Source organism: Panthera tigris, chromosome F2 (assembly GCF_018350195.1).
Source record: "Panthera tigris isolate Pti1 chromosome F2, P.tigris_Pti1_mat1.1, whole genome shotgun sequence".
NCBI lineage: Eukaryota > Metazoa > Chordata > Mammalia > Carnivora > Felidae > Panthera > Panthera tigris.
The window spans coordinates 79284323-79298625 of NC_056676.1; the positions used below are offsets into that span (position 1 = coordinate 79284323).

The 14303-nt window shown below is 49.9% G+C and overlaps 1 protein-coding gene across 3 annotated transcripts in view; it reads right to left on the bottom strand.

Annotated features, from left to right (window-relative positions):
• TRAPPC9 (trafficking protein particle complex subunit 9) overlaps positions 1-14303 on the bottom strand; it is a 578179-nt gene that overhangs the window by 374108 nt on the left and 189768 nt on the right. For all 3 annotated transcript variants that reach the window (XM_042973222.1, XM_042973221.1, XM_042973223.1), the window contains one exon: positions 11244-11368. In XM_042973222.1, coding sequence (XP_042829156.1) covers positions 11244-11368 — 125 coding nt within the window. The remainder of the gene's footprint in view (positions 1-11243; positions 11369-14303) is intronic.

A 14303-nucleotide genomic window follows, 5' to 3' on the forward strand; every position in this document is an offset into this window, starting at 1 on the left:
AGCCTCATCCCAGCTCACCCTTTACTTTTCTGGACAGCACTTTTCACGACCTGACACGTCTGTTTACGGCTTGTCCCTTCCACCAGAAGGCGGGCTCTGGGACTCCAGCTCGCGTGCACGGACACACGCCCTCCGCCACTCGGAGCCGGGCACGCTGCGGCTGTCCTCCCAAAAGGGTGGACGAAAGGTCACGGGGTTCAGGCGAACACGACCACGGCAGGCCCAAGTCCACAGGTGTTACTGAGCCTCGAGGGGCATCCTTCCGACCTCTCCTGGACGTGGCTTCAGAATTCCACATGCAGCAGACTCTCGCAGGTCTTCCTGCTGAAGTTCTTATTAAGTTTTAGAAGTGCTGAGCAGATTAAAGGATTCCTTGAAGCTTTTATGCTTAACTCTGTAGAAAGAAACGCCATCTCTCTGACTATTACTGGGACAGATTACGAATAATTTGGAAGTGAATTGGATTGGCCATTTTGTAAGCTTTTCTTATCTAGCAGGGCTAATAGCAGACACTTTACTCCTTACAACAGCCCAGGAGGAAGTCTTATTGACCGCATTTTACAGATTGAAACGCAGGGTCAGATAGGCAGAAAGCTTATACTCACTGCGCTATAAATATGGCTTCAATCAATAGAGAATGTTTTGTGCCCCATAATCAGTTCAGACTTAGAAATTATAGAGAGGCAGCGCAGTATCGTAGAAATAGCACAAGCTTTAGATTCAGGCACATGCGGTTTTGAATTTTAACTTCTCCTGTGGAACCGCTTGCCCCCGGGCACGTTGCTTAACCTTCCCCAACTGTTGGGTGATTTCCACTTGCACGCTGTGAAGGTAGGAGCCTGAGAGAGCTACTCTGTACATACTGCTTCAAGTGCTCCACCTCCCAGGCGGCACATGCCAAGACACTCCAGCCAGCACGACCAATGCCATCCCTGAGCAGGTTGAGGACCGTGAACCGACGGCCTAACATACGTTCTCCTCCCAGATAAAGGGAACCTTAATTCTGCCGCCTCTAGGCCCCAAAAGGCTCATGGAGCCTTCTTCTATCTGGAACGCTGCTTCAGAAAGCATGTTATCTACATAACATAGCAAATGTATTCGAGTTAAAAAAAAAAAAAAAAAGACTAAGTTTCTTAAGCAGATCGTTCCAATCTGTCCATTCATAAACACAATTACTCAAATGTAAGAGCACATGAGAACTTTATGTACATCCCACAGCCCTTTATACCGTTTACAGTTCTTTATTATAAAAGCTAAAAGATCCCAGAACATTTAATATGTGATGTAAGCTATCATCTGAATGTGCTGGGATTCGAACTGATTGAGAAGAAATTAGCTTCACAGTCCTGCTTGGCCACACCGAGGACCATCTCTTCAGAGAAAACAGAATTCCCATGGACAGGCAATGTTCAACCTAGTACTCTGGACTACCTGGATCAAGAGAAGGTTTGCTGAAGCCTGAGCACTGGGCCACGTGGCAGGGACCACCCCGCGGCCATGAGGATCTTAGTTAGTTCAAGGAATTCGGAGACATCGGCACAGAACGACTATAGAGGTGGGAGCAGGCAACGGGTGGGAACGGGGAGGGGGAATGCCCAGCTCTGCCTGTGTGCAGGCTGACCAGACAGGCAACGGCAGAGCACAGCCCTCAGCCAGGATGGGGAAAATGCCCAGGACCCAAGGCACGTGGACAGCCACCGCCGGCGACGAGCAGCGTGAGCTGAGCCCGGCCAAGCGCGTGGCCGCCCTTCGGGGAACGCGTGGCCAGCGTTCGCCTGTAAGCACCGTGGGGGGTGGAGGCGTTCGGTGGGTGCACTTAGCAGGCTGAGGAAGTTCCCTTCTATTTCTAGCTCACCGACAGTTCTGTCAGAAACGGGTATTGTACCTCGTCAGATGTTTCTTCTCTATTAAGACGTTTGCATAGTTTCCCTTTTTCGGTTTGCTGAAATGAAGAATTACATTTGTTGGCTTTCACGTTACGCAGACAAACCCTACCCAGCAGGTGTCGGGGACGATGTCTGCAGCCATGTCCAGGAGTCTTTGTTGCCGTTTTCGTCATCTTTGTCTGCTTCTGTCACCGAGGTCGTGCTGACCTCACAGAACGGGTCGGGATTATCCCCACCTTCAAGGCCCTGGAAAGAAGAGTTGATGTACGACTCTGATTAATCCTCCCTTCGTGTTTGAGGAGGTGCAGGAGTGAAGCCACCTGGGCCTGGATTTGTTCTATGGCCAAGGTTTTAACAAAAAATTCTACCTCCTTAGCGGACTCAGATACTCCCAACAGCCCGGTCTGTACGCTCTGGTGCTTTGTGTCTTTCAAGGCATCTGTCCAGTCCGTCTCGCTTTTCAGACTTGGGGGCACAGAGTTGCTCAGAACACCCGCCTCCCTTCCCTCTGTAGAGTCTGTAGGAGGCCACGTCTTCTGCTCTGGGTGCATTCAGTCGTGCCTTCCTCTCCCGTCAAGCTGGCTGCAGATTGGTAAATTGCGTTTTTCTCCAAGAATAGGCTTTTGGTCTCCTCATCTAGATTAGGGTTTTCGTTCCCGTTTTGTGTTCTCATCTTCATTTCCTTGTCTGCACTACGTTTAATTTCCATTTCTCCTACTTTCTTCAAGCTGAAGCTGGGGTCTGACTTGAGGCCCTCCTCCTCCAACACGGGCCTCTGGAGTGACACGTCCCAGAAGCACCATTCTGGCAACAGCCTACCAACAACCTGCTGTGCTTTCATGCTCACTCATGGCCAAATACTCGCTATTTTTATTTTTTAACTCTTCTCCAGCCCATGGGTTAATCAGGAGTATGTCGTTTCGTTTCCAAACATTTGAAAAATACTCAAAGACTTAGTTATCGGATTCTGATTTCATTACTGTCAGAGTATACTTTGCAAAATGAGAATCCTTTTAAATTGATTGAGATTTGTTTTGTGGTCTTTATCAGTCCCAGCTCCCTGGAGAAACAAAACCACAGAGCCAAGAGACCAAAAAAAACAAAAAAACAAAAAAAACACCTCAGAGAGGGGAGCAGCAGCGGATGACCACCGACCACGTGCAGCCAGGACGTCAAGGCCCTGGTCTGGGGGGCTCGGGGTCCAGACGCGTGCGGCGATACTGCCTAAGCTCCGGGAGGACGGCCTCCCAGCTCCCCGTGCTCACTTACACTATGAGGGCGGCCTCCCGTGGAAGTCAGGGGAACAGAGTTCCATCTGGCCTCCTCCAAACAAACACTCCTCCTGTCCGGCGAGTAACTTGCCCAAAATTGGCAAAACACGTGCTCGACCACCACTTCTCCAACACTTGCCATGTGTCCCGCCCTCTTGGAGGCCTGGACACAAGAGAACAGGAGGGGGAACCCTCTGCTCCGGCACCGTTTACGTCGTGGTGAAACAGTGAACACGTTCAACAGAGAAATGCTGGGATCGCACAGAGCACGGAGGCGGCAGGAGAGCGAGTACTCTGTGGGCCCAGCCGGGCTCGTCCACGAGACAGAACACGGGCCCATGTCTGAGAGGCGGGAAGGTTCTGGCGGGGGGGGGGGGAGGCGGAGGCTCCCAACCAGGAAGCCCCTGGCCCTCCCTTCAGCACCCCCTCCCGCTCCCCACTCAGGCACCCCCGGTGTTGTTCCCCCTCCACATGCTGCCCAACTAGTCCTTCAATGGCTCTGCACCGACAGCCGTGGAACAGACTCTTCTCCCCAACTGGTAGGTCAGGAAACCAAGGCTCGAGAGTCTTGAGTGTGTGGCTGGGACACCGGCCCAAAGGTGGACAAAGGTGCCACCGTTACGGCTGTGGCCAACACTCCTATTCTGATTTTTTTTTAAGTATTTATTTATTTTGAGAGGAGAGCGAGAGCAAGAGAGAGCATGCACACACACCTGAGCAGGGGAGGGGTAGAGAGAGGAGGAGAAGGAATCCTAAGCAGGGTCCACACTCAGCATGGAGCCCAACAAGGGGCTCAATCTCACAACCACAAGATCAAGACCTGGCCAGAAGCCAAGAATCGAGTGCTTAACTGACTGAGCCACCCAGGTGACCCCCACTCCGACATTTTTAAAGACAAGATGTTGTTGACATGGATGGGCATGTACCATCAAGCCCCCAGCAGCCAGATGTGCACATGTGGGCCAGAAGCAGGCCCGCTCACCCACCTCCTGGAGAACCTTGGTTGTGGTAGGACTTCCGGATTGCTTTTCGGCAGGCGTGAGGCGTTCACAGAGCAAGGCTGTAGATGGAGGCGTGGGTCTTCATTTGGCAGCTCGGGCACAGACCGCGAGCGACGGCTGCAGCGTCCGCGTGGACGTGGCCGACCGGCCCCGGATTTTGTGTGTCGTCCAGCCCCAGAGGCTGAAGGTGGAGGTTTCCAACAGGCAGGGCCACGGGGACCCCCGAGTGACACACGCCACACAGGCCACCTCAGGTGAGAAACCTCCCCGCAGCCCAGGCCAGGGTGCCCCAGGCTTTGGTTCCTCCTGGGAGGGCTTCAGGGAAGTCCTGGCCACCTCACTGTGCACACAGGGTCAGACTCGGAGGCACGTACTGGCCTCGCCAACCCTGGGGAAGCCAGGCCTGAGCAGGAGCAACAGCCAACGACTTAAGCCAGGTCAGTGACCCCATAACCTGGCCCCACCCAGGGCTGCTCGCTGTTAACCAGGACTCACTTATCCAATCTTACTTTTCTCTTAATATACAAGAACCAGGTCTCAGTTTGGTATTTCTTGATTTTCTCCAGCTTTTCTTCCCTACCAAGCTCTTCTATTAGTGAAGCCTCCCAAAAACCCTACAAAGAAAGATTATTCCATTTCACAGATGGGGAAATCGAGGGTCAAGAGAAGCCATCCTGCAGAGCATGGCTTCCAGGAATATTATTTCTAAAGTGTGGCCACTTCACACACCTCTTTTTTCAATCAAAAGAATGAATCAAAGAAGATTCTTCACAAAGTATACAGAAAACCAGTCCCCAACATGGACAGACACAATCAGTGCTGGCAGAGAAGGGGACACAACCTTTCTGGGGGATCTCTTGAAGCACATGCTAGCCTTCCCCACTTGCACAGGGCGGGGGTGGGGGTGGGGGTCCCTAGAAGCTGCTTTCACCGGGTTACTGGTTTCCATGACTACACCATTCCTCGGTGGTAATTTTACAGCTTTAGCACATTTCCAATTAGGTCACATTATTCGTGCTTCAGGGAGGACTGGGGAGCATGCTGAGCAGAGCCAGGAAGCCCCGTGACAGGGCCCCCCAAGCACAGCTCCCACACGGCTCCCTAGGAAAGCAGCCGGACCACAGAAGGCTTACCTGCACAACCTCACAGGTTTGCAGTTAGTTACCAGCACGACCGGGTCTCCTATGTGCCCGTGAATGCTCACGCACACCCTTCTTGCCTGCCTGTCACCAGAGTGCCCTCCTCGGACTGCACACACAGGAGCCTGTCCTACTCAGGGTCCAACCCCAGGGTAAGAAGAAGTAACGTGGATTCAGCCCTTAATCCACCACCCGCACGCCTGAGCCAGCCACTCCCTAAATCTCCGTGTCCTTCCCTATCTAGTAGGCAGTTTGCCCAAATGGTGCACGTGTCTGAGCGAACATGGCACCTGGCACGGTTCCTGGCCTGCAGGACATACTTCACAAAGGTTAGTTCCTTTCCTTCCAGTTTTCTTGCTAAGAAACTGGTTGAGGAGGGTCCCCAGGCTGTCTGAAGTTTCAGTGTGGGTGGTGGGTACACAGGAAATGCTGAACGCCCAAGCCCAGCAGGGGCAGACCCTAAGGGTCTGGACACAGGATGGAGGGGAATGGGGTATCCAAGATCTACCAAGAGCTTGTACAAGTCAACACCCCAGAACCCAATAATCCAATGAAAAATGGGCAGCAGACGTGAACATTTCTCCCAGGATGACATCCAGAGGGCCAGATACGTGAAAAGATGCTCTTTCGTATTTTGACATAACTTACATCTTTTTATTTTGTGTATCCCTTAACTGCTTATTGAAGTTCTTGTCGATTTTACTATTTTCTCTTTCAATTCTCAAGCTACTTCTCAAGCGGCTGATCCACAATCTGTACCATTTGCCTTTAGCAGTGAGATGGTTTCTTTCCTGAATTTTTTTTTTTTTTTGCTTCTATTTATGGCATTTTCTTTTCTGAAGACCCTTGGACATTCCTCGTGAGGCTTGGTTGGTGGTGCCGAGCTCCCTTAGACTTTGCTTGTGTTGGACACTCCTTGATCTCCTTCGATTACCAATAATAACCTTGCTGAGTGGACTACTCTTGGCTGTATGTTTTCCCCACCAGCACTCTTAACACACCCTACCAATGCTGTGGCCAGCCAAGCTTCTGCTCAACAGCCAGCCGAAAGGTCTATGGGATTTCCCTTGTAGCGAAGCATTTTTTCTCCTGCTTCCTTTAAGAGTCTCTCTACAACTTTTGGTATGTTGATTAGATGGTGATAGATCTTCATGTGGATCTCTCTGGGTTCTTATCTGGGTCTCTCTGTGCTTACTGGACCTTGAGGTCTGTTTCCTTCAGGTTAGGGAACTTTTCAGCCATTATTTCTTCACATACGTGTTCTTGTGCACACGCTCTCTCCCTCCCTCCCTCCCCTCCTTCTAGGAACCATACGGTGGCAATGTTAGCACATTTGGCATCATTCCAGAGATCCCTTCAACTACTCTCATTTTTTTTTTAATTGTTTTCTTTTGGCAGTTCAGCCTCCTTGCTTTCCCATCCTGTCTTCCAGATCGCAGATCATGTGGCCCCTCTCATCTACAGTGAATCCCTCCGTGGGTCTTTCATTTGAGTTACTTATTCAAGCTCTGACTGGTTGTTGTTTCTATTTTCTCTCTCTTTGTCCAAGTTCTGAGTTCATTGACTTGTCTCAATTCAGGGAGGGTCTTAATACTTTGAACTCTTCAGGAGGCATGTTGCTTATAACTGTTTTGTTTAGTTATTTGAGATTTTGTCTTGTTCTTTCATCTGGAACATATTCCCATCTCCTCATTTTGTCTGTGCTCGTTTATATGTATCAGGTCAATCAGTTGCATCGTCTCCCAGTCTTCAAAGTAGAGGCCTTGTGGAGAAGTCATCCCCGGGTCCCACAAGTGCGCTCTGGCCCGGTCACCAGAACCGAGTTCTCCAGGCGTGTCCCTTGTGTTGACTGTATGCATCGTCCTGCTATGGCTGGGCTGTGACTGCTGCAAGCACACCTGTGGGCAGGGCTGGCTCAGAGGCCTAGCCGTAGCTGCTGGGAGTATGCTGGTGGGTGCAGCCGGCTCCCCTCCTCCCGGGGGCAGGACCCCTCTGGAAGGAGTTGGTCCTGCCTCAGGCTGCCTGCCAGGTACAGCAGGATGGGAGCCACCTGAAAGGGGCCTCTACAGGGGTAGGTGGGTGGGGCGGAGGGAGTCCACAGGGAACACCAGGAAGCAGCAAGCATTGCTAGCAAGGGAGACAGAGGGTGTGCGAGTCTGCATCTGCCCACGTCGGGCCAACTAGGCTGGAAGGCTACACATGTTCAGCACCTCCTTTCCTAGAGAAACTTCCTACAGACCCCAGTCCCTCTAGCACATACCCTACAAGTAGTGAACACCCTCCTTCATCTATGGCACATGTGTTTCTGAAAAATGCAGCTCCGGAGCTGTCCCTGTGACCCAGTGATATAGCCCACAAGCCCTTTCAGAGCAAAGACTGAATTTCCTATAGCCCTCTGGTTTTGCTGGAGTGATGTCCCATTGATTTTCAAAGCCATAGGTCATGGGGGCTTGTCATCCCCAGGACAGGGTGTACCGAATGTGGGGCTTGATCCCTCGGTCCCTGGGGAGGACATCCACACCTAGGATAGCCCTTCCAATCGTGGGTGCCCCTGTAGGAGTTTGATTCCCCATCACATTTCAAAGTGGGGGCTTCTTTACGTGTTTAAGCTGCAGAGAATCCGTTGTACCTGTCTTGAGGTCATTCTCAGAGACAGCTGCTCCATTGTAGTTGTAGACTTGGTATGTCTGTCAGACAAGGGGAGCTCAGGATCCAGATACTCAGTCATCTTTAAAACTTACATTGTAGGGGCGCCTGGGTGGGTCAGTCAGTTAAGTGTCTGACTTCAGCTCAGGTCATGATCTCACAGTTTGTAAGTTCAAGCCCCACGCCGGCCTCTGTGCTGACAGCTCCGAGCCCGGAGCCTGCATTGGATTCTGTGTCTCCCTCTCTCTCTGCCCCTCCCCTGCTCACACTCTCTCTCTCTCTCAAAAGTAAATTTAAAAAAAAAACATTTAAAAATAAATAAAACTTACGTTGTAAAGAGGAATTTAGGATAGGCATTTTAGCAGTCACTATTGTGCCTTATATTCAATTCTTCCTGTACTCCAAAGCTCAAGGTCCTATTTCAATCTGATTTTCTCCACTCACTTAGAAACTTACTTCATGTTTTCATATTAGTCCTCTAATTGATCAACTGTAATCTCCACCCTTATAAATTCCTGGTGAAACCTCCGTAGCACCAAAAGCAAAGGTATATAGTTGATTCAAGTCCCTCTGTTTCTGGTTCCTGTAGAACACATTACTTTATGGTCATAGATGTAATTAAAATGTCATAGGCATCTCAACAACAAAAAAAAGATGCTCATTATCACAGAAATACAAATCAAAACTGCCATGAGGTATCATCACACACCGATCAGAATGGCTAAAATCAACAGCACAAGAAACAATAGGTGCTGGTGAGGATGTGGAGAAAGGCGAACTCTCACGCACTATTGGTGGGAATGCAAACTGGTGCAGCCACTCTGGAAAACCATATGGAGGGTCCTCAGAAAGTTAAAAATACAACTACCCTATAATCCAGGAATCACACTACCGGGTATTTAACCAAAAAATACAAAAACACAAAATCAAAAGGATACATGTGCCCCAATGTTTATAGCAGCATTATCAACAGTAGCCAAATTATGGAAGCAGCCCAAGCGGCCCCTGACTGATGAATGGATAAAGATGCAGAAATATACAATGGAATATTAGCCGTACAAAAGAATGACATCTTGCCATTTGCAACAACATGCACAGGACTACAGAGTATAATGCTAAGCGAAATAAGTCAGAGAAAGACAAATACCTTATGATTTCACTCGTGTGTGGAATTTGAGAAACAAAATGAGCAAAGGAAAAAAGAGAAGCAAACCAAGAAACAGACTCTTAGAACAAACTGATGGTCACCAGAGGGGATGGGGAAATAGGTGATGGGGATTAAGGAGGCACCTGTCAACACCACGTGTTGTTTGGAATTGTCGAATCACTATCACATTGTATGTTAACTACGCTGGAATTAGGTTTCTTAATTTTTTAAAATTTTTTCTAATGTCTGTTTTTGAGAGACAGAGAGACAGAGCATGAGTGGGGGAGAGGCAGAAAGAGAGGGAGACACAGAATCTGAAGGAGGCTCCAGGCTCCGAGCTGTCAGCACAGGGCCCGACACGGGACTCGAACTCACGGACCACGAGATCATGACCTGAGCCTAAGTCAGATGCTCAACTGACTGAGCCACCCAGGTGCCCCTGGAATTAAAATTTTTAAGAAGAGGCATTGGGACTCTGTTTCTCAGTAATTTTGGGAAAAGGCACAGAGAAAGAAGGTGTCACGGTGCAACCGACAGGGACTGGAGGGGGGACTGGTGGTGTCATCACCTCAGAGCCACGGTTCTCTCTTTGGAGGAGACCACCGACTCAGAAAGTTGTGTAGAACCTGTCCATTTGCATTCTTGTGACACAGGCCTGACACATAGGCCGCACCCAGCAAACGGAAACTCCAGTTGGGCACTTCCATTTAAGCACGTTTACACTCATCTTACATCTATTCACACTTACCGCCCAAGAACTACAGCGCACCCAGCCTTGCAACGCTCAATTCAAGAAAACGCAATTGATGGCACAGCCAACCACGACCCAACCGACTCTGAACGAGGACCTCCGGGATCCTGAGGTTCTGCCCTCGATTCCAAGAGTCTGTCCCGTGGGGAAGGCCACACGACGGTGGAGCGGAGCGGCGGAGGAAAGTGCCGGTCCTCGGGGGGCCTGGGCAGGGAGGAGAACCGACGACGGGCCAGGGCTGGCTGTCAGGAGGCCTCAGGGGACGTCACACCCAAGGACCACGAGGACATCACTGCTGCAGCTTCCCCATCCCTCCGTGCCCCGAACTCCCCCGACAGCATCCCGTGCCCTGCGGTTCCACCACACCTCCCTGCCTTCCTTCCCGCGCCGGGAAGCATCTTCCCACATCCAGTCCCCGGGCTCCCAGAGGAGCCCAAACCCGCAGTCGGGCTAGTGTGCGGGAGCCAGATGCTGGACAGCTCCCAGCTACACCAGCACCTCTCTCTCTACTGCGGCGCCCTCAGTGGCGGGGAGGACTCCCTGAAACCCGACTCCCTGTGACTTCCATCCACAGACAGGACCGCCGTCGACCAAAAGCAGCTGGCGTCCCTCTTGCCCTGACCTCTCCTCAGAGAGCATCCGTGCTCAACATTCTCCGTGCCACAACCAGCTTGGTCAAGCTCGGTGGGTGGGTCCCCTCGATCAACACCCCCCAAATGCTGGCGTCGAGACTGTACACAGCACCCACAGGGCTGGGCCTCAACACACGCTCACTCGACAAGCCATTCTGGTGACCCTGCTGCCCGCACCCCCGCCGTAGCTGTGAAGGCCTTCGGCGCTCTCGCTACACCCCGTCCCTGGACAGGCGCAGACCGACAGAGCTTTCCCAAATGCTGTGGACGCCAAACTCCAAGCTCGGGCTCAGGCCCCTCCCAGGGCTCCTGGCAAACAGCGTCCTCTGCTCTGCCAGAAGTCCCTGGCACCTTTACACTAGCAGTGTGTATTCATTTTGACTTCCTCACCACTCAGAAACCAATTCGTGGTTGGTGGCCAAAAGATTAAGTTTCGGGATGAATACAGAGAATGGTCATTCAATAAATACAGTTTTCAAACAGGTAAAAGGTAGGAAACTTCCACTTCATCACTGCACCCCTTGACTCAACCCCCAAATTCCCAGTATTTCATGGAAATGAGACTTAACCACACAATCATACAAGCTTCATTGCAACGGCTTTCCAAAACATGCCACAGGGAGAAATACTGAGGAACCAGCTTTCCACCAACACGATTCTCTTTCTTTCTTTTCTGAAGAGCACTCAACACTGCCTCCAAAAAGGCAGAGTGGCCGAAACCGAGAACACCAAGCCACCGAGCAGACCGTACCTGTGCAGGGTGGACTCACCTTCATGTGGCTCGGGTCTCCTGGTTTGCTGCCTTCAGGGGCGTTCACAGGCTTGCTCTCCACTCGAGGCCGAACGACCTGTCGAAAGGGACTGCACAGCGGAAAGCCACTCACGCTGATTCCATCTAAAAGTAAAATTTTAAGATGCTTTAGCACTTATAGAATATGGAGTATTTTAAAACCGGTTGGTTTCCCTGAACTTGAATTCAGGTATCAGTTTCGAACAAAAAGAAGGTAGACAATTTTACATGCGTATCTGTAACCAGCTCTGTCCCCAGTAAAGACCTAGAAACGATCACCAACACAGTACAGTAAGCATCCCTGACGTCCAGACCGTGGTCTCGAGTTCTCACTCGTTCACTTTTAGGGAAAAGCAGCCAGGGCAGGCTTCTCAAAGAAACGGATGACGCCAAGTCAGTGGCAGGAAACGTACGGGTGAGCTTGGACACCTCGTTCTACGCCAGAGCAAGGAAACCAACCAAGACAAGGGCTGGGTCAAAGGCCTCTGCACCCAACTGCAGAAGCTCCCTCTGGCCAAGAGGAGACAATGCAAACTCAAAGTGATAGTAAATCCAACTGATGGATGCTCTTCAGGTAGGTTTAAATCCGTATCTAATGGATCTAATTTAAATCCACATCTAGGGGCACCTGGGTGGCTCATTCAGTTGAACATCTGACTTGAGCTCAGGTCATGATCTCGCGGTTCGTGAGTTCAAGCTCCACATCGAGCTTGCCACTGTCAGCACGGATTCCACTTTGGATCTTCCATCCACCCCGCCCTCTCTCTGTCCCGCCCATGCTCACGCTCGCTCACTCCCAAAAATAAATAAAACGTGAAAAAAAATTAAATCCACATTTAATCCATGTGTTCGTTGTAATTTTCTTTTAAAGTCAATGGCCATCTGTGGAGGATAAGAATCTTGATTTTCCTGAAAATTGGTAAATTAAAAAAATCAAGCATTTATGAACCGTACGACTCAATAATCTCATGATGAGCAGCATGTATCTTTATAAAAGCATTCTAACAAAATGATAAAGAAGGGATAAAATCGGAGTACTATTTTACAACCCCTAGTCCAGGATTTTTCAACCTCAACACTGAGACGTGGGGCTGGACAATTCTCCCTGTTGGGGACTGTGCTGTGCAAGCAGGATGTATAGCAGCATCTCGGACCTCTACGCACAAGATGCCAGGAGCAACCTCCCAAGTTGTAGCCACCAACAATTGCCACACGTCCCCTGGAAAGGGGAGTGGGAGCAAAATCGCCCCTGGTTGAGAACCACTGATCTGGACAAAGCACGGGCAATTAGCAACATCACAACGAGAGAAACAAGTGGGCATTCGCTGCCTCCTGACCTAAGAACACAAGACCACGCTGGACTTGCCAGAGGGATCAGAGGTGAACCTGATCCAGCTTCTGGATCCAGCTGCCCATTTTCAGGAAATGCAGGGGACGGAAGAACACCACAAGTGTTCAGAAGGACACCACAAGTGCTCCATCAACAAGCCCACGCTGTCGAAGTCTCCTTGGGCTGGATGTCCCAGCTTCCTCAACAGATAAATTATCAGGAAAAGGAAAGAGCAGGGGTACCTGCACATTAAGAGAAACTTAAACAATCAACTCGTCTATGTAGGGACATACTCATATGCTAAGACTATAAGTAAGTAAAGCTAAGTACTGACTAGAAATCAGGACGGTGCTCCCTTTGGGGGTAAAGATGGGGCAATGAGAGGCTATCCAGCTGTCAAAGCTCTAGATTTTGATCCAGGTCCTAGTTAGAAGAGTGTTACCTTCTAACAACTCATCAAACTATTTATTTGTTTTGTATCATTTTCATCTTTTTTTTTTTTAATTCCCGTATAATCAACACAGCGTTAGGAGTTTCAGGTGAACGATATATTGATCCAACAATTCTACACGCTACTCAGGGCTCAAGATACCCTAATCCCTTCACCTATGTCACCGTCCCCCACTCACCTCCAGAATCTGTTTCTAATGTCACCCTAAAAAGCTTTAAAAACACAGTTCTGTTTTTATTTTCAAAAAATTTTTAACTGACTTTTCAAGTAAGTGTTAGGATTCACATGTATGTGTGCCAGACCCCCTACTTTCTGGGACGCTGTTCCATTTGCAAACAAGTCTATTTATATGGACAGGTCTGAAGTGACAGATACCTAAGTATCTGTTGCTGGAAACAAGTTCCCAACGAGCTAAGAAGACTCCAGCTGAGTTAGTGAGTTTATTGAACAATAGTTTTATTATTCAAGAACATAAAGAGACGCTGTCCTGTTAAGTAAAGCTCAAGTAGTTGGAGCTGTGTAACAAACCAGCTGGCATGCACAAGTGTACCCCCAGTGTGTCAAGTGCGAGAGACCTCTAGCACAGACCAGGCTAACGGAACAACTTGCCAGAGGCCACGTGTGTGAGAACTGAAAACCACTAATTTCAGCTTAAGATACATGGGAACAGACACAAGAGAAAAACAAACAGCAAAAACTGAGATTGGTAAGATACCAACTCCTTTCTGTAAGGTATTTTGTGGCTTGTAAACTTGCCCCCATCTTACAGAAGAGCCATGAATAACCTCCCCGAGGTCAGAGTGGCAGTAACTGATCCTGGGACAGGCTACCCCACACCAAGGGACTATCCATCTAGTAACCCGGATGGCTGGGTCCCACAAGTAGGTCAAACCGCACAGGGACAAAGTGAGTATCGGGGCATTACTTCTGCAGACAGCAGGCTAGGCAATTCAGACCAACTCAGCCACAGAGAACAATACAGAACACAAGACATCCTTCAAATCTCTTCAAGGTGCTGGAGAAGCAGCAGCAAGGCAGTGAGTAACCACAGGGCCATGATCTGGCAGAAGAAGAAACTACTTAGACGGGAGGTGGCACTAAATTTCCTTAGACGCCTCAGGGTGCCTGCAGATTCCAGAAGAGTTGACCGAGAAGCTGAGAATCGGGGCAGAGCCTCTGACAAACTCTCAGCACAAAGTAGGAAGTGTCCCCCAGGCAGAGCAGAAGGAGGTCCCAGAAGCTTTTAGGGGAGGCACCAA